Source organism: Capra hircus, chromosome 10 (assembly GCF_001704415.2).
Source record: "Capra hircus breed San Clemente chromosome 10, ASM170441v1, whole genome shotgun sequence".
NCBI classification, from domain to species: domain Eukaryota; kingdom Metazoa; phylum Chordata; class Mammalia; order Artiodactyla; family Bovidae; genus Capra; species Capra hircus.
This window is the reverse complement of record NC_030817.1, coordinates 64605409-64625490: the sequence shown is the minus strand read 5'-3', so window position 1 is coordinate 64625490 and position 20082 is coordinate 64605409. Positions and strand designations below refer to the sequence as shown.

Here is a 20082-nt window from a genome sequence, read left to right as displayed (position 1 = left end):
TAACTTTGTACAAAAGGAGTCCAGTTTTTTTTTAATAGGTCCTATTTTCTTTATACTTAATAATTGTATATTTCTCTACTGGACCAAATTCATGTTGTCAACATCACACTTAATTGTGGGCTATGTAATCTCATAATATTCAACTCTAATAAGGACTTAACCATAGCTGAATATTGAAGATCATTCTCCACTCAGGTCTTATGGTGTGTATTTTATAACTTTCTTTAGTCATCTTTGGATCTTTAAGGATAATGGTCAGGGATGGCATTGATCAATATAATCTTAGGATTGTCTAAAAATCATATTTTTAGTTAATATTGTCCCATTTCATCAGAAATAACGAGTGCTTTAAATATTGTTATTTTCCTTACCATAAATTTATGTATTAGTGAATAGTAAATGGTTATGAAAAACCCTGAACTGAAAAAAGTCTTAATTTACTTATCTGAATACCTTTATAAAGGCTTTTAAAAAAAAAATTCCTCGAGCCCAATAGTTTCTATTCTAAGACAACTAGTCTTCATAGATGCCTTGAGCTGGGGTGACAGAAATGAGTGTTTTTTCTGTTGATTTCTGAGAATATAAGTTTTTTTGAGGTGGGGGGTGGGGTGGGCGGAATCTAGTTTTGTTCTTGGTCCTCTCCTGCTCAGCCTGAGCAGAGAATCATTTGTGTGATAAGCAAAGTTTCTCTTCCCAGCATGCTTGGTTTTAGATTGTAGATTCAGGAGGTGGTTGGGGAAAGTGACGCTGGAGCTGGAAGTTTAAGCTGGAGGTTCAGGGGCTACCACCGTGACAGTTCTGAAGTTGGTTAGGTTCTGGAACATGTTGCAGTCCATTTCCACAGTGAGCCTCTGGCACCCCACCTTCACTGGCACGAACTTGAGTTGGGTGTGCAAAGTGTTTCTGGGCTGCACTGAATTCACTCTGAAATAGAAGAAAAGAAAAGTCCTAGTTCTGTCTCAGGGCCATTCCTTTGCTGGTCCCAGTGAATCTGATCCTTACCTTCTTACAGAGGTGGACCCTGAAGAAATAAACATGTAAGTACCCAGCTGTTAAAACAAAGGAGGTTTGAAGCAGGTAGAAGGCAGGAGCCTCTGGTGAGCAGCTGTATGGTTGAGAAGAGAAACATCCTATTCTAAGGGCTTCCAGGCTGCATCTGTTGTTTTATCACCTGTGACTTCAGTCTGGTCCCATTCTTGGTAATAGTAGGCTTATGAAAACTGGTTTTAGAAGCCTCATTGCTAACTGCAGTGGATGTAGTGGGCATACTGAGATGTCAGGATGCCAGCAGGAGGTGTTTGGAGCCCTATCAGCAGCTTTCTTGTCTACCTGTGGACCTTCTTATGGTGACTGAGCAACTGGTGTGGATTTCTTTTGAGAAGCTTTGCCTTACAGTTTATCTGGGCGACCACAGAAGTCTGGTTAAATGCTGGCAGTCCTCTCAACTTATGGCCAAGAGTGACTGAGTTTCTTGAGGCTGAGGTGGTGGCTCAACAACCACACAACCTGTCAGGGACCTCGGGTTTGTAGGTGGGCATTGTGAACTCTAAACTGTGTGTGTGTGTTTAGTGGAGGATGCTTTGGAGCTCACGAGAGAAGGAGCAATGATTAACAAAGATACTTGCAACATCTAAAGCCAACAAGGTGCTAATAACCTAGATTATACAGGATTTGTGTGTATGAATATATGTGTGTGTATACATACCCACAGATCAGCAAGGAAAAAAGGAAAAGCAAAAAAAAAAAAAAAAGTGGGCAAAGTTAAGGAACTATACAGAGGAGGAAATGGAAAAGGCTAACAAACATGAAGAGTTGCAAATTAAAACAACGATGAGATATTGTTTTGTTCCCATTAGACCAGATTAAAAGAGAAAACTGGGTATTGCCAAGAGCAGAGGAATGGTAGGAATATAGAAGCTGTCAAGTACTGCTGGAGGGAACTGCAGCTAGTCTACAAACCAATCTGATAGCATGTGGTCAAACCAGGTCTTATCCTCTGTCTCAGCAACTCTATTCCTGTGCATTTACCCCACACACATGAATTTTCAAGCAGGTATGTAAGGGAATATGTGTATTTGCAGTGTCTGAGAGTCGGAGGCACTGTGGAGTGGTGTGGTAGGAAGCAGGGGTATACATGATGGAGTAATTTGTAGCAGAAGCAATGGACTTGACGTGGATGAGTGAAAAACAGTTCTGAGTGAAATGAATTAGACATAACATTTATACAGTTTAAAAATACAGGCTCATGAAGCAACAGTACACGTTTCACACATATTAAGACAAGGATATGAAGTGGTGGTGGGAATGGGAGTAGGGAATAGGAGTAAAAGGGAATGTGCAAATAGAAGTCTGTATTGTGTTGTCACTGGTAGAGTGCAGCTCTTGCCTGTGATGTTCCCTAACCCCCTCACCTGTGTTAGTAATACCCAGGCCCTCTCTGCATGGCCAGGGCCTCAACCAGCATCAGGTGCCCAAAGGGCACAGAGCCTCCCTCTGTCCTGTACCCCTGTAAACACTGGTGGCCCCAGGGTGAGAGAGGCCCTGATCTTTTAGTTCAACTCTGGCAGGTATTTGCTCTGTCTTCATGGACACAGCAAACAGAGTGTCATCTTGGGTTCCTGCCATTCTTTACCATTTGAGCCACCAGGGAAGCCCAGGTTCCTGCCTTTCTGACAGGTTGAGATACTTCTGTGGGATGAGCTTGTGGTGCCTTACCTGTAGCTCTTCTCTCTGTGAATGAGCCCCCTTCCAAAGATGGAGATCACACAGTCTTCCAAGGGAACATCGAGGGGGTTATGGATGCTGACCAAGGCCATCAGGGGCTGATTTTGCTCTGCTGTCTCTGGCATCTGTGGGGGATCCCAAGAGCATGGAGCTGTAGTCACTGCTTCCCTTCCTGGCTGCCCTCCCTGAACCCTTTCTTGGTTATTCTCCTATCTACCATCCTCACCTAAACTCAACTGCTGACTTCCCTACCCCTCTACTTGGTCTTCTGTATTTACTCTCACCCTTGATCCATCACTGACAACACTGATGGTGCCTTTTCTTCACTTGGAAACCTTGGAAGGTTTCCCATTGTCTTAGAATTCAGCTTTGGTTGGCCTTCAGAGCCCTTCACAATCTAACCCCAATCTATCCCAGACTTATCTGTTCTACCCCTGACTACACCCTAACCTCTGTGGGCAATTTCCCAGCCCCAGCACATCCCTCAGGCTCCCTTCCTTTGGGCCTCTTTACTCAGTCTTCCATCTGCAATGGCCTTCTCCCTCCTCTGCACTGAAAGCTTCCCTATTGTTCAAAGCCTGACACAAATGCCACCTCCTCCATGAAGTTTTCCCAAACCCCCAGCCGGAAATAGGCCTCTTTACTTCACTTGTGCCAGAGTGACTTTGTTCCTCTGAAAGCTCTTACATAGACGACCACACGTCATGTCACCCTTGCCCAGCTGTAACCCCCTCCAGGGCAGAGACCAAGTCACATTCATTTTGGTCTGGGTACGCATGTGGAAAGAGGACTGGACTAAGAGCCCTAAGCCTCTAAGACAGCCCATTTTTATGATTTGTAGGCATGATGCTTTCCTCATCTGAATAATGGGAAGAGTTCACCTCCCAGGGCTGTTGTATTAAAAGAAGTAAAACGTGAAAATACATTGGTATTGTATAAAGTGCTAAATGACCGTATCTTTGTGAGTTTGGAGGCAGCCACTGAGAAGACTCCCAATTTTAGAAACCTTTACTTAAACTGTAAAGGTTTAGTATCATATATAAGAAATCTCTTTCAAGAGAAGGAGCTCTCAGCCCAGCATTTCCTGATAGTTTCTTCAGCACGGTCACCTGCTCTGAAGCTTGAGGGGCTCTGTTGTTTCTGAAATGGCGACCGAATAGCAGCAAATACAGCGATCTGGGGAAGGGCTGGTGCCTACCTCTATGGCAAGGTGTGGTCTGCAAATGGCGATGTCTTGCTGGGCGAAGCAGGGAAGGCTGGAGTGCGTTGCCATGGCAGTGAGTCTGAGGAAGCTATTCTCTGGCAGGTTTTGTTCAAAACTGGAGTTGAACAGGGAGGTAGAGATTTTCTCAGCTGAAACATGTAATAGGTGGAGTCAGTGCGCAGGAGTGAGTGCATGTGCTCCAGAGACACACATGACTCCCAAGAGTCAGGGCCTCGCTGAAGCCAGAAAGACTCCTCAGAGCAATTTCAGAATGAACTCACTCAAGAACCCACCCGAAAGGACTTCTCTGGCGGTCCAGTGGTTAGGACTGCATGGTCTCAAGGCAGCGGGTGCAGGTTCAACCCCCAGTCAGGAAAACAGTTCCCACATTCCACAACCAAGCGCCCAAATGCTGCAACTAAGACCAGGGGCGGCAAAAAACAACCCACCCACCCGAGACCAACATCACCATCGTGAGCACAGCACTTGGTAGACCTCCTCCACAGGGCTCTGGGAAGGGCCCTGTGAACTGCAAGCGGAGCCTCAATCTCCTCGTCTAGTAACACCTAGCTGGGACGGCTTCTGGTTCATGAGACAGTTGTTAGGTGTTGGCCCAGTCATGGCTGAATATATGCTTGCTTGGTCCCCTCCCCTTCTCTGCTTCTGTGCTCTCCCGTTTGCAGAGAAAATGAAGCCACCCTTCCTTCCCTCCTCACCACTGCCTCCAGGGTGAGGCCCCCTCTGTGCCCAGATCCTGTCCCCTGCTTTTTAAATCAGTGCTCCATCCCAACCCCATCGCTGCTTAGCTGTGTAACTGTGGGCAATTTATTTAACTTTCTGTGTCTTGGTCTCCTCATCTTTTGTGGGGGTGATAATGGTTCCTGCCTCATAAGGTCATTATGAGGATTAATGAGATAATGCATACAGAACACTTAACATCATGTTTGCCGAAAATAAGTGCTCAATAAATGTGAGCTATAATTATTCTAGCTGTGTCTCATTTCCTGAAAGTTTGCACCATCGATTATAACCCATCTCTCCTGAGGCTTCGTCTTTTTCTATTAATTCTTCTTCAGCATATAAACAGGTTCTGCTCTCTATTATCTTAAAAGTAAACAAAGAACACCTTCCCTCTCCCGAGTGTCCCTGTCTGCCACCCAGCCTCTCTTTTTCCACCCATTCTTCCAGGAAGGACTGCATACCTTGTCTCACCTCCTCAGCTCTCAGTCAGTTTAAGCCCCAGGAACCTATTGCTTCTCCATCAGACCTCTCTGTCAGTAGAGGCTTTCCAGCCTTGGCCTCTCACAGCCTGTCCGCTGGCCATGCTGAGCTCCCGCTTCTCTTTGACGTCGTCTCTCTACTGTCTCCCTGTCTGGTGCCTACACGCTGGTGCTGCCTGGGTTTCCTCCTTGCCCTCTCAGTTTCTCTCAGTCCTTCCCCACTCTCCCCTGCCCCCATCCAGGACTTTATCTAGAATACCAGGTTTAGGTTTCCAGCTGCCTACTGGCCATCGCAGCTCAGATGTCTTCTGGGATTTCAAACCCAGCATGCAACAAGCAGAATGCATCATCTTTCTCCCCAGACCTGTTCTTTCCCATTGGCCCTGCTTTAGAGGCTCACCCAAACTGGAAGCACCCTCTAGCCACATACACAAGTTCAATCTAGCCCACTTCCATAATATGACTTCATTTGAAAAGTTCTGCTAGTTTACTTTGTCCTTCAATTTTTCAAAACCTTCCAACTTCTACTCTGTGGTTGTTGGACACATATTAGATACACATTAGAATCACATGGGAAGCTTAAAAAATTCCCAATGCCAAGCCACACCCCAAGTCAGTTATAACAGACTCTGACAGAGAGACCTAGGAATCAGTATATTTAAAGTTCTCCAGATGATTCAACATACAGACGAGGTTGAGATACATGACTCTAATATGACCCCTTCCATTTCATTCTACCAAAAGTTCTTTATAAAAAATGAATTTCTAATCCCATTGGCTCCTCTGGTTTTACCTTTTACCAGCTCCCCATTGCCCAGAGAATAAAACCCAAACTCTTGGGCAGCATCTACAAGCCACTTCAAGATCTGGTCCAGTCTGGCTTTCACGCAACTCCCCCTCTCCACTCCTCCCACTCTTGGAAAGGGAACAGGGTGGAAAGACTGGAGGCAGGGGGACCAGTCAGGAGGTTGCTGCAATCATGTAAACAAGCTCTATTCCACTGATTCTCTTGCCTGCACATTGGAGTCACCCAAGGACTTAACAATAATTTTGATGTTTGGGTCAAACTGTAGAGTTTCTGACTTAATTGGTCTGGGGTGCAGGCTGAGCATCAAACTTCCCCCAGGTGGTTCTTACGTGCAGCAAAGTTGGAGAACAGCTGCTCTAGTCCAAGGAATTTCAACCCTAGAATAACACAGGGAGCTCTGAAAAAATTCCAGTGCTTGGATCCGGCTCCAGATCAATTACATAAGAATCTCAAGGAGGAGGAAGAACCTGGGCCTGTGTCCCCTCTGCCTGGAAAGCCCATGACTCACTTCTCTGACACTGCCTTACTCATCCTTCAAGACCCGGGGCAGCCTGATTTACCTGGGGGCAGCCTGCTCCTGCCTGGGAGAGATGCTAATCTACCATTGTACTGCGTTTACCTCATCAAACACTTCTTAATACTGCTCCATAGTCTGTTTACTCGAATGACTACAATCAGAAATGGGGGCTTTGTTTTTCCTGTGTGAAGCTCAGTAAATATGTATTGAATGAGAGAGAGAGAGAGCGCGTGAGCACATCAGGAACTAGAAACCATGTCGTCAAATCTGCAGGGGTTGCTGTATGGCTGCTGCCTGCTCAGAGTGGGAGCTGGGTGTGTAGAGTGTTGGGAAGGGATCACAGATAGTTACCTGAGTTGGCACTGAGAGTAAGGACAAACTTCTTCCTCCAGAGCTTGGCCGCAAGGACGCCATTGTAGTACACTGCCTGTAGCCCAACTGCCAGCTGCACTTCCTTCTCCTGGTCACTGGGGTTTGACAAGTTCACAGAGAACTCTACATTCTTTCCCAGGGCTAGGGAACTTGGCGCTTTCAAAAAGAGTTGAAGAGGATCATCAGTCTCACAGCTAGGAGGATGGATGCCATCATCCTTGCGTTCCATTCTGTATTTCTGGACTTTCTCCAGCACCTTTTTTTCTTGAGAAGATCCTGAAGAATGGAATAAACAAAGCAGGCCTCTTACTCAACAGGTATGCTGCTGCTAAGTCGCTTCAGTTGTGTCCGACTCTGTGCGACCCCGCAGACGGCAGCCCACCAAACGCCCCCGTCCCTTGGATTCTCCAGGCAAGAACACTGGACTGGGTTGCCATTTCCTTCTCCCAGCAGGTATAGACCGTTCTAATAAAAGCTCAGGATTAAGGTTCATTGACCCACTACTGCTCAAATCTGCCAAGGCCGCCAGAGCCTTGCAGACCTCTTGTGCCACGTGGAGCTGAAAAAAGGGTTTGTGTTAGACACACTCACCACAGACACAGTGTGTCTCTTCCAAGTCACTCAGGGGTCAAGTTCTTTAAGTACTATGAGTTTGCCCCTTGAATAGTGGGAGAGCTAGTTTTTGTACAAGTTGCATGAACTTGTATTTTCCTAAATGAAGGAGTTGGGACTTATTCCAAGGGAAATGGAGGCCATGGAATATTCTGGAGCAGGAATATTCTGTAACATAAATATATTTGTGTCCTGGGAAGCTCATTCTGGAAACTCTAAGTTAGAGATGGAATAATGATGGGGAGGCTGGAGGCAGAGGTCCAATTAGGAGGCTACTATAATACTATAGAAAAAAGATGATGAGGCCCTGGGTGACCTGCAGGCAGTGGGGAAGGAGATGAGGAGATGGGTGTGAGGGTACCATTGGGAGGCTCAAGAAAAGTGCAGGCCTTCTTGTTTGGACAAATGGGTGGACAGCGCAGCAGTGTGCTCTAGTAACTAATATGGAGGGGAATACACAGGGAGGCTGGGGAGTGTTGGAGGACAGCAGGAGAGAGAGAATATTTCCTGGCAGCTGGGCTCGTTTTTTGTTTTGTCTTTGGCCATGCCACACGTGACATGTGGGATCTTAGCTTCCTAACCAGGGATTAACCCCCTGCAATAGAAGTGCAGAGTCTTAACCACTGCACCACCAGGGAAATCACCTGGGCTTGGTATTAAGTATTCTGTTCTATAGCAGTGGTTCTCAGCTGGGGACAATTTTGCCCCCAGGGGACATCTGGAAATGTCAGGAGACATTTCTGGTTGTCACAGCTGGTGGTGGTGGTTGGAGGAGGGGCTGGCATCTAGAGGGTACAGACCAGGAAGGCTTCTGAATGTCGCAGGTTGCACAGCCTCCCAGATAGCAAAAGTATCTGGTCCAAAATATGAATAATGTCAAACAGGGTTGAGAAGTCCTGTTTTATGTGATGGGGAACGGACTGCACGTCTCCCTGGCCTGCATGTGTCTGGCCCATTCCTTTCCCTCTATTCCTGTTTGGGGCCCTCCTCTGCCTGGTGCGTGCATGCTAAATTGCTTTAGTCATATGCAACTCTTTGCAACCCCACAGACTGTAGGCACTCAGTCTGTCCATGGGATTTTCTGGGCAAGAAAACTAATGGGTTGCCATTTCCTACTTCAGGGCATTTTCCTGACCCAGGGATCGAACTGGCATCTCCTGAATTGGTGGGCAGATTCTTTACCTCTGAGCCACCTGGGAGGCCCCCCACTGCCTGGTACCTTCAGGATACTTGTAGTTCTGTGTGATGTCCTCACGGCGGTCACAGTCCACATTCTTGGTGCTGATATTATTGCCAAAATACTTAGTGTTGCAGTCAGTCAACTCCAGTGTCCCGTCCTCACGGCACCTCCAAACCACACATGAGGCATTAATTGAGGCAAAAATGTCTGATACTGCAGGGCTCAGCCACACAGTCCCCTCCTTGACCGCTTTGACTGGGACCAGATCACAGGCCTCCAGGACTGAGGGAGAGAAATGTGAATGAGTGAGAGGAATCATACCCAGACCTTGGCTTTGGTCAGAGCAGCAAAACCTCTGTCCCCATCCTAATGCCCTATTGCCCCTCCACTGGAATCAAGGTCAAAGGTGGGCACTAGGCAGGGTTTCTGAGAGGGCACAGCTGGGGTGAAGCTCACTTTTAGTGACAAAACTTTTTGGTCAGGGTCTATGGCCGGCACTCTCTTGGACAAGACCTCAGAATTACAGAGTACATGGGAGTTCCTAAGCCAGCTTGACCACAGACACGACAGGAGGAGGTTGCCTTTGTTGAGCACTTCCTATGTGCCTGGCTCTGTGACTGTTCTGTTCCTGGGGGACCTTGGGCCAGCATCCCACTGCTCACTATCAGTCCTGGCACCACTTCTGTTTTAGGGGCTGCAGACCTGCTATGGACCACCTGCTGCCCCTGTTTCCTCTCCAAGGGACTCCTTGTACTCTTGCAGCTCTGTGTAACCTGGTGGTCCTAGGCCCACCCCAGGCTTTACCTTCATCTCCTTTAAGAGCACTTAGGTATAGAATCTGCCATCCGTCATAACCCTCAGGCAGAGCAGGCCGGGCCATCCAGCACTCCGTGGAAGTCTGGAAGATCCTGAAGCAAAGGGAACAATACAAGTGGGGGGAAAAAGTCCTGAAGCAGTCCAGAGACGACAGAGCTGAGACTAAGTGGATGGGAGGACGCTGTGTAAGAGTGGTTCCAACACTCCCAGGAAGGGGTGTGCGTCTCACATTCACCCTGACCTTCAGAATCCTGCCGTCCGGAGTCCGAAGGCCTATTCACAGCAGGGCTACTTGGGCTGGGGGTTCCCATGGATGACAGGCTGCGGGTTTGGAGCCCTTTCAGGTCTGGGACATCACCCATCCCCTTTGGGCTTCTCACCAGGCTCTGCCTCTGTTGCCTTCTCCGTTCTGAAGCCCCTCCTCGTTGTAGTACTCGTCTACCAGCAGGTCCCCGCCGGTGCCCTGGGCTGAGGTGAACGTGGTAACAACTCGGGCAGGGATTCCCAGGCCTCGCAGCACTGCATGGAAGCGGGCAGAGGGTCAGGGCACCAGAGAGGCCTGGGACGCGGGGATGGGGCCTATGGCTAGCATTCTCAGTGTCTCCTCTGGACACTAGGCAGTTTCATGGTCTTAATGCCAGGTGACATTGTGGAAAGAGAAGGGGCACAGGAACTGACACCCGCCCGACCTACGCTATATGAAGGCCAAGTAATGAGAAACAGACAAGTTATGCAGCGGGTGGAGCACACAGCAGGGGGAGGCTTCCACAGAGCGCTGGGACTGGCTTTTCTGGGGCAGAGGCAGGGAGGAGCTTTGGGGAGTTTGGGAGCAGAGCTCACCAGATAGGCCCAACTTTGCTGAATCTGGTTGGGAGGAGTGGCTGGGGAAAAGCCACCTTAGCCAGATGGTGCATGGGAAGCGATCACAGGTGTGGTGGAGGTGGGGGAATGCTGCAGAGTGGAGGCAGTGGCTGCTTTGGGGCAGGGGGTACTGGGCAACCCAAGACGCAAGGCAGACACTCTGTGCGGTAGCCAAGGTGACTTGTCTGAGTGTGGCAGGGTCTGCTCTGTACCTGTGCAAGCAACAGCTGCTAACACCCAGGCCTGACCCTCGTACACGGGCCTCCCATGACCAGTGACCCACTGTCGCAGGATGGGCGCACTGCCCCGGCGCTTGTTCAGCAAGGCCCTTTCCTCCGTGGTCTGGATCTTCGCAGTGGGCAGGACAAGCTTCTCCTTAAGAATCTGCAGCTGTTTGGGGAAATGTGTGGATGTTTATGGGGGTGGGTAGGGAGGGCTTGGGTTTCTCAGGTGGCGCTAGTGGTAAAGATCCTGCCTGTCAGTGCAGGAGATGAAAGAGACATGTGTTCAGTTCCTGGGTGGGGAAGGTCCCCTGAGGAGGGCATGGAAACCCACTCCAGTATTCTTGCCTGAAGAATCCCACGGACAGAGGAGCTTGGTGGGCTACAGTCCATAGGGTCACAAAGAGCCAGATGCAACTGAAGTGACTTAGCATGTCCGTAGCAAGGGCTCATTACAGCTCTCCAGGTGTGAACAGACCACCTGTATGGGAATCACCTGGAACTTGTTAAACCTGCATGTTCCTGGGCTCCACCTTCACCCCCTGGGATAGTGTCTGGGAATCCTCCTTTTTAACAAGTCCTTCAGAAGCAGGGGTTCATGAGCCTTGAAAGTGAAAGTGTTAGTTGCTCCATCATATCCAATTCTTGTGACCCCATGGACTGTAGCCCACCAGGCTCCTTTGTCCATGGGATTCTCCAGGCAAGAACAGTGGAGTGGATTGTCATTCCCTTCTCCAGGGGATCTTCCTGACCCAGGGGTTGAAACCTGGATCGAACCCAGGTCTCCCACATTGCAGGCAGATTCTGTACCGTGTGAGCCACCAGGGAAGCCCATAGTGGCAGAAGACACTCAGGACACGAGAGCAGCAGGAGGGCTGCCCCTCGCTGGAGGCTTTCACCGTTCCTTGGTCTGCCTGGCCCTGATTCTTCGAGTGTTTGCACCTGGGACCTTGAGGCCCACGTTTCCTCCTCCTCGCAGGCTAGCCCTGTCCCTCACCACCTCCTCAGAGGAGAGGACTGAGCCACATGAGGAAATAGACAGCACATTACTCCTGTGAGAGAACTTTTTAAGGACAATAGGAAAGGACCAAGCCACCTTCATGGGAATAATTTAGAAATGAAAACAAGTTCCTTTGACTGCTTTATCACCAACCCGCGGGTAAGATGGAACTGACCCCCTTCTTCCCAGGGACCTAAGCTCCCTGTCAGGGCTGGGAGTGAGGAGGCAGGGAGAGGGAGGTCTCAAGGAAATCCAGGTCAGTTTTAGTCCTCACTGGCTTGTGACCTGAAGGAGGACACCTTTTGGTCATTTCTCTCTCCGCAGGATGCTACTGTCTGCCCCTCCTCACTCAGACCCTTCTCCAGGGCCTGTCCCCTGCACTCTGGGAGGAGGGGACCATTTGTGAGTAAAAAACTTCTGGGGCCCTAGACAGGGGCAGCTCTGGCAGAGGACTGCTGTCTCATCTCCTCCCCCTCCCTACCCCGTCCTCACTCACCAAGGAGCCCAAGACTTGGGCCACATGCACGGGGTTGCCCCACTTCTCCATCTGCTTGTCCATGGTCAGTAAGCTCAAGCCAAGGTCGATCACATCCTCCTCGAGCTGTAAGGACCACACAGGGCCGCCCATGATGGAGGGTGTGCAGGTTAGCCACGCCTCCCACAAGTCAACCCCGCCCCCTTGTCCTTCTTGACTCAGGCTCCACTCCTTCCTGCCGTATTCCTGAAGAAGTTCTCGCTTTTCCCTCTGCCCCAGGGCCCTGCACCTCAGCCTTTTGCCTCTTCTGTTGTCTGACTGCTGATAGTGTGGGCTTTTGAGTACCAAGGCTCTGTTGAGTCCTTTCATTTCTACAGTTTTTCATGTAATTTGCTCCCGCAGCACCTAACAGGGCTGTCCCTGTGTGGGGGTGGATAAAATGGCAGCTTCTGCTCTGGAGGAGCAGAAGTGAGGAGTGAGGGAGACACGTGGGCACTTAGGCTACAGATCTCAGCAATGTGGCTGGGGCTCTAGGAGAGATGCCAACCCAGGGAGCACAGTGGAGAGTCCCTCTGCCTCTGGGGGCTGCGAAAACTTCCAGAGGGCCTTAAAAGATGGGCAGGCCTTTTCCAGGTGGCAAGTGAGGGAAGGTATTCCTGGCAGAGGGAACATTCAGCCTGCACAATCGAGGGATGACCAGGAGCTGAAGCATGGAGTTGGTGGGGGGAGTGCTGCTCTTGGGGAGAGGGAAGCAGTGGCCTGGATGTGAAGAGTCTTGTGTGTCAAGCCAGGGGATTTGGTGTCTATCCTGTAGATGGTGAGGATATAACAGAGGCTTCATCTGCATGGTCTTTAGGAAGATAACTCTGGTGGCTGGGGAGGGTGGTCTAGTGTGACCCTGAGGGGATTGAGGTACCACGTGGCTGAACTTGCACGAAGAAATGGCCTCATGACCAGAGGCTCTGGACTGGCCCAATCTGTTTGACGTGAGCACTGAAAGTTATGGGGTGATCACTGTCTCCCCACCTTCCCTGGAGGGCCCCGTACCTGGCCAAAGTCCCAGGGCTCGGTTTGGATGCAGTCAGCTGTGCCCAGGAAGATGAGGCCATTCTGGTTCAGCAAGTACTCCCTGCGCTGAGCTTCATTCCCCAGGAACACAGCATCCTCTGGAGAGAAGCAGGCAGGGATGAGGGACTGTGGGATGCTAGGTGTGCCATCCATCTCCAGGCCTTTGCCCTCCCTGATTAGGGGAGATTCTGCTGCAGGCCCTCCCTTCAGCTCCAGGCCTGGTAGAGACTGTGAAGGAAACCCCTCTTTTCATCCCATACTGGGACCAGACCTCCTCTCTGGTGAGAGTGGGGAAGGGGATGAGAGTCCCTGGGTCAGCCACAGTGCCTTTCATGGCCAGCCAGCAGACAGGAATAAGCCAACCTTAAAAGGCCTACTGGTTCACAAAGAAACCTGCTCCTGAACCAAGAGCATTTGGCAATAGGCCAGGGGGCTTCCCAGGGGGGCTGCTATGTCTCTCCCACAAGTTCAACCAGAAAAAAGTGTTTCAGAAAAACCAAACAGGTTGACAGATGTGAGCAGAAGGGAAGACAAGTAGGGTTGGAGGGAGAATGGGGCTGTGTGTGTGAGGGAACAGTGGGAGCCATCCGGTGTGTCCAAGGGGGTCTAGGACTCCTATAACCTCTTCCTGCTGCCTCTCCCACTATCTTCATTGAACGGTTGCCTGGGGGTCACGAAGGGGATGGGGGTTTTAAGGAGGCCATCGCCTACTCTAGGAAGCTGGGAGCAGCTGGTGGACCTAATATGCTTGTCAAGTGTCTCTCTCTGCCTGTTGCCAGGGGTGAATTAGGGGCTGGTTAGACTGGTTCCTGGAGATTAGAATGAGAAGAGGATTTCCAAACCATCCTCCCAGGCATCCAACTAGGATGAGGGTACTCAAAGTAGCAGAATGCTGGGATATTAGATATCAGGAAGCCCTGAAAAACCTTGGACAAAAAATCACAGAATCATGTGCCCAAGGAGCCCCGGGTCCCTGCCCCTCCATCCTGAGTACCATCTGTGAGGTCAGCTGGACATCGTCTCTTTGGAAATTGCTTCAAAGCGAGGCGTTTGGCCCCAGGCTCTGCAGACTTTGGGAAGTACATTATCAGAGCACAGGTATCACCCTTCTTCTCAGCTTGGGTGCATTCCCTCCCCTCTTTATAAAGCTCCCTGCTTATGAATAGGACCTTGACTTTCACTATAGGGTGTAAAATTTCCTTTTGAATCCAGAAGAGCCCCATCTTCAAGTATGGTAAGATGAGACTGAGTCCCAGAAAATTTCTGAAAATCTCTAACTCACCGCCCAGATGGGCAGTGCCAGGACTTCCCCTCTGGCTAGACAGACGCCTCACCCCTACAGAGAGGCCTTCCCTCACTGGTCCCAACAAGCCAGGTGTGGAGGCAGGAAACCTGGCGTAGAGTCAAGACCGTGAGCTCCCTTTGAACCAAGGCCTGTTCCAGATCTGTATTTCTGCGTCTTTGCTCAGGTTGGTAGGGCCTAGCTCTGGATGCGCGCTCAGTCAACAAGGCAGGTACAGTCGAGCCTCAGTTTTGGAGGGAAGTGGCTTGAGGGCAGTATGTGGAGAGCCACGGGCCCTGGCTCAGCTGAAGGGGCCTTGAATCCACACCCTCCCGCGTGGGGCAAGGGCGCCCCAGTGGACACTAGTTCTCCTCCATTGTTCCACCTGCCGACCCCCTTGGAGCAGGAATGAAGGGCCTGGACTGAGGACAGACAGGGCTATCCGAAGGAGGGGGCCGCCCGAGGACTCCAGGCTGGGCAAGTGAAGTGGAGACAGGGAGTTACTGGGACTCAGGTGCTGATTAGGGAGGCCATCAAGCCCTGGGATCCAGGGGCTTCAGGGGAGATTTCTTCTACTTCCCCTTGTTCCCAGCCCTGCCTCATAAGGAGGCCCCCTTTGGGCTGGCAGTGAACTCGTGAAAGGAAAAGGCTAGTCTGGGGGTAGCAGGGATGGGCAAACAGGAAGAAACTCTTTTCCAGTCCTCTCAATAACTGTGCAGGTAGCCCAAAGGATTAAGGTGGGGTGTGGCGGATTCAAAAAGGAAACAGACTCAGTCTTCAGAATGGGAAGGAAGAGGAGATGTTCTCTTGGCTTTCATCTGGAGCACATCAACCATGTCTAATGACTTCTCTAGATTAAATAGTCCTGACAGCTAGGGCTGAGCTTTGCCAGAGGTGGCCACCGGCTGGGCCTCAGGAGGCCACCTGACCCCAGGAAAGTCCATCCAGAGGCTGCTGAGCTAGGGAGACTGGTTGCTAATATGCTGCTCTAGGCAAGTATTTGGATGGGTCGTGGTGGAGAGAGAGAGTCTAGAGTAAGGACAGAACTAACAAATAGGAAGAAGCAAGAAGGAAGATTTACTGTGAAGCTAAAACTGAAGCTTTGGGTCCCTCACCAGCACAGAACCCCCCTTCAAGTCAGGGGGGCCTAAGCAATTCAAAATTCTATGTTCTTTTTCTTAAAGAGGATTCCCCAAATTAATTAAAAACTCAGGTCCTGCAAAACCTAGATTCACCATGGAGACAGACTATGGGAGCCGAGGGAGGGATCAGAGAAACCTGTCCCGCAGGCCCCCTCTTATCCTGAAGTGCTTTCCAGCTCTTGGCCCCTATCCTGTTACCACAGAGGGAGTTCTTCTGGGATCACCTCAGTAAGTCTCAGCTCCGGTGACTAAGTAGCCTGAGCCAGGACCAGACTAGCCTCTGCTCTCAGTGGGAAGCTCTGGGCTTCTTCCATCAGGTGACACCAAGTCAGGACCCAGGGTCTGAGAGGCCGTTCATCCAGGGAGTGGTTTCCACAGTGGCTAAGTACCTGTGCTGTTCTGGAGGGAGCTGTCCCCTGGGGCCCCGGCTCCAGGGCCTTGAGTCTTGCGCAGCCCAGGCTGACCCAGGTCCAACTCACCTCGATTCCAGGGGTTAAAGAGCAGTGTGAACTGGCCTAGGCATTGTTTCCTGCCCGAGATCTGCAGCAGGAGTGAGTAGTGGCCAATGATAGCATCTGCAGGTGTGGTCACAGAGATTGTCCAGGACTGGTCATCTCTCTCCTCCACCATTGCACTCCACCACTTCCGGTCCCCCAGACTGGAAACCGAGAACGTGACTTGGGTCCCACTGGCCATGGAAGGTTGCTTTCCTGCAGTCACACAGAGATGAATTGGTAATTTGGACCCCTTGGCCACAACTCAGAGTAACAAAAGGAAGTATCACAAAACTGAAGTAAGTGAAAATTAGATTTGGAGGAGAATGAAAGCCACTCATCAAGGAATGGGGGTCAGAAAAGGGTGAGGGGAGAGCACAGGTCCTTAGTGCCCATGGACATCTAGAAAACGTTCATAATGTATAACATGGGTGTCGTCATATCTCCTTCACTGGACCGATGTGAGGTCTTAATGAGATATTGCAAGTAAAGCCCTTGGCTCAAAATCTGACATGTAGTACAGATTCATCAAGTAGTAGAAATTAAATGTTATATTTAGCCTAGATTAAATCCCATTCAGGCTTTTCTACAAAACCGATATTATATATGTAACAGAAAAACTCCTTAGTGATAATGCAGCCAAGCAACTTCTGAATTATGATAAATGCTACTTTGCATATTATCAGGCTTCCCTGGTAGCTCAGCTGGTTAAGAATCTGCCTGAAATGCAGGAGACTCCGATTTGATTCCTGGGTCGAGAAGATCCACTGGAGAAGGGATAGGCTAGCCACTCCAGTATTCTTGGGTGGCTCAGATGGTAAAGAATCCACTTGCAATATGGGAGACCTGGTTTCGATTTGGGAAGATGCCCTGGAGAAGGGAATGGCTAGAAGGGATAGGCTAGCCACTCCAGTATTCTGGCCTGGAGAATTCCATGGACAGAGGAGCCTGGCAGGCTATAGTCTATAGGGTCACAGAGAGTTGGACACGAATGAGTGACTTTCACTTTCATTTCCTTGCATATTATCTCATCTTCACAGGATTTCTTGAGGCCCAGGTGCAGTGTGAGCCAGTTGCCCCTTGGTTCTCTGAGGTGGGGCTGGAGAAAGAACCCCCTAGTCCTACTGCCAATGGAGTTGAGGTCAGTCCCACTCACCAGTTTGTGCAATGAAGGCTACCTTCTTCAGGGCACGCAGAAATGTGTGGACCGGAGCCTGAAAGTGCAAGCTGATGGTGAAGGGCTGCCCCCGCCTCACAATGAGCCGCTGGGAGCTGATGTCATTGGTGTGGTGCTCTGCATTGTTTCTCGCTGCCTGGAAGTCACAGCTCTTGATCCCCAGGCCTGCTGTGGAGAGAAAGAAATCCTGGAGACTAAGTAAATGTGACAACGTCAGTAAAAGCAGAGACCCTGAAGTCAGAGATGCAGGGTTCAAATCCTTGGCTCAACTTACTAGCTGTGCTGTCTCAAGCAAGTAGCTTAACCACTCATCCTCAGTTCCCTCTTCCTCAGAATAACCACCCTCCTTGCAGGGTTGTGAAAAGCAAATGAGGTAATGTACATAATATTCTCAGCCCCGTGTCAGACACATAGTAAGTCCCTGTTACTACTATTAATAAGAACAATGCTTGTTCTCATTGTTGACCTCCTTTTCTGGTCCCAATTCAAAAGCAATGAATAAAATCCAGAATTTTGCTCACCCCTACTCATTTTTATCTAAGAACACAATGATCATTTTTAGAGCTAATTTTGAAGTCACTGATTGAGTCCAATTCTTTTGTTTTACAAGTGAGAAGAGTGAGGTGCAGACAGCAGCTCACTCGAGACTGCGTGTGGCTTTCACCTAAAGGCTCATTAAACCCAGAGTACCATGCAGCCCAGAAAAACCCTACAAGGAGGGGGCCTGTGAGTATTAAGACATTCTCCCAGGCAATTCTCACTTTATAACAAGAATTTGTAAACATGCTAACAGAGGCTAAGCCTTCTGTATCCTCTGCTTCTGCCTGTTTCCTTGCTTGGTGTCTGCCTCTGTCCCTTTTAGTTGGATTCCCTGACTGTGCTGTGCTCTGCTGTACTAAGTCGCTCAGTCATGTCTGAGTCTTTGTGACCCTGTGAACTGGGGTCCATGGGGATTCTCTAGGCAAGAACAAAATAGTGGGTTGGTATGCTCTCCTCCAGGGGATCTTCCCAACCCAGGGATCTAACCCAGGTCTCTGGCATTTAGGTGGATTCTTTACCATCTGAGCCACCAGGGAAGCCCTTGCATACCGGAGTGGGTAGTCTATCCCTTCTCCAGGGGAGCTTCTGACCCAGGAATTGAACCCAGGTCTCCTGCATTGTAGTTGGATTCTTTATCAGCTGAGCTACCAGGGAAACCCTGGTTTCCCTGACTCCTGCCTCCCTTCTCTCCTACTTAGCTTTGAGGCTATGACACCCTCATGCTTTCCCGGGTTGTCTATCAGATGAACCACAACCCAGTAAAAATAGTCATGTTAGGATGATGCTGGGGTAAGAGTATAAATCTATTTAACCACCATCACCACCTTACCACCGTCATCACAACTATGACCAATTTACCACCAACAACCCAGTCGATTGTCACTCCATAGCCACACCCCCAGCACCACACCGCCACTGCACCCATCAGCACTTCCCACCATAACCCACCTCTGTCATCTCCTCTGCTGCCAGCACCAACTATTACCTTTCCCACCAGAGTCACACAAACACTACCTCCCCTACCACCAGCACCAGCGACCAGCTCTCACACTAGCTCCTCCATCATCAGCACTATCCATTTACTGTTCCCCCAACATAGCTCTACAACCACCACCTCCACCACTATTAGCATCCCCTAACACCTGCAACCATCGTTGCTCATCATCACCTCTGCTACCATCCTGCTTATTTTAATGAAAGCATAATGATAGAGAAGCTACTGAGAGCCCAGTAAGTCCTGTGGAGAGCTGGCTTGGCTCACCTTGTCCCATGGCTGCAGGCTGCTCTTATCCACTTGGCTACTGGAAATGCTGTCTTGAACTGTTGCTGTGAGCTCCCTCTCTGAATCTGTCTTCCAGACAGAAAATGATGATGGACGCTTTTGTTGGCTTAAGAATCTGTAAAGAGTGGCATTTCCTTCTACTCCACCTGTGTGCTTCCCCACGTTTGTCTTTCCTGCTCCCTCCCCTCTGGTATCTCTTGCACCAGCTGCAGGAGTTCCCCGTTCTCGTTTATCTCTTGTACCAGGAGGCCCAGACAGGGGTATATCTGGCAGGCTCGAGTGGGAAGTGAATTGCGGGGGGAGTCTGCCAGTTGGAGAAGCCCAGATACATGTCTAAGCCTCTAGCTTCCGGGGCCTCAAGAGACCCTCAGAGATATTACCTCGATGACACTGGAAGACTCTGGAAGGAGGTCCATATCCAACTTCAGATTCAGGCCCTACACATGTCTTGGACTTTAAGTTGTTAGATGTTCATGGACCTTTCTGATAATATAAAGAGAGAGAGCGTGTGTGGCTGGGATTCATATGTGTGAAAGAAATTAGGGGGTAGAATTTGTTGGTGAAAAATAAATGTCCAAAGAGCAGAAGCAAGAACTGTGGCTCTTTCAAGCCGGCTGGGTCTGGCACACTCGATCAGAGAAGGCTTGGCACTCTGTTGTTTTTCCTATTACTACTTGTTTTGTCAACACAGGAGAGGATCTCCTACTTGGTTCTCCTTGGCCTCTCAGGTTTTATCTGGGCTTCTGAGACTGTGTCTCTAGAACCTCTCTCAGACACAGCTGGACTGGCCTGCACATATATGGCATGTCTATAGAAGGATATAGAAGAAACTACAAGGACTGTTGTTTGCCTATTGGGAGGGGAGCTTAGAAATGGATATAGGAATGTGATTTTTCTGCTGTTTGCTGGTTTATACCTTACAAACTTTGAACTATTACCCATGAAGAATCTCGTTATGCAAAAAAGGAAGCTATTGCTTCTCACTCTTACCAAAAAAGAGTCTTCATGAGAAATGAAAAGGGAATTTTTCTTATTATTTGAAGATGATATAATTTTTACCTGAAAAATGTGAATCTACTGAAAAATG

The 20082-nt window shown here is 49.6% G+C and overlaps 1 protein-coding gene across 1 annotated transcript; it reads right to left on the bottom strand.

The window, feature by feature from the left end:
* Positions 36 to 19130, bottom strand: EPB42 (erythrocyte membrane protein band 4.2). The gene is made up of 13 exons (XM_005685549.2): positions 18975 to 19130; positions 17153 to 17338; positions 15982 to 16212; positions 13058 to 13176; positions 12032 to 12136; positions 10527 to 10704; positions 9834 to 9972; positions 9442 to 9545; positions 8677 to 8919; positions 6825 to 7121; positions 3923 to 4077; positions 2716 to 2849; positions 36 to 924 (listed from the first exon to the last, which is right to left on the bottom strand). The coding sequence occupies exons 1-13, from the start codon at positions 18982 to 18984 to the stop codon at positions 762 to 764; spliced, it is 2064 nt and encodes a 687-aa protein (XP_005685606.2). The 5' UTR covers positions 18985 to 19130; the 3' UTR covers positions 36 to 761.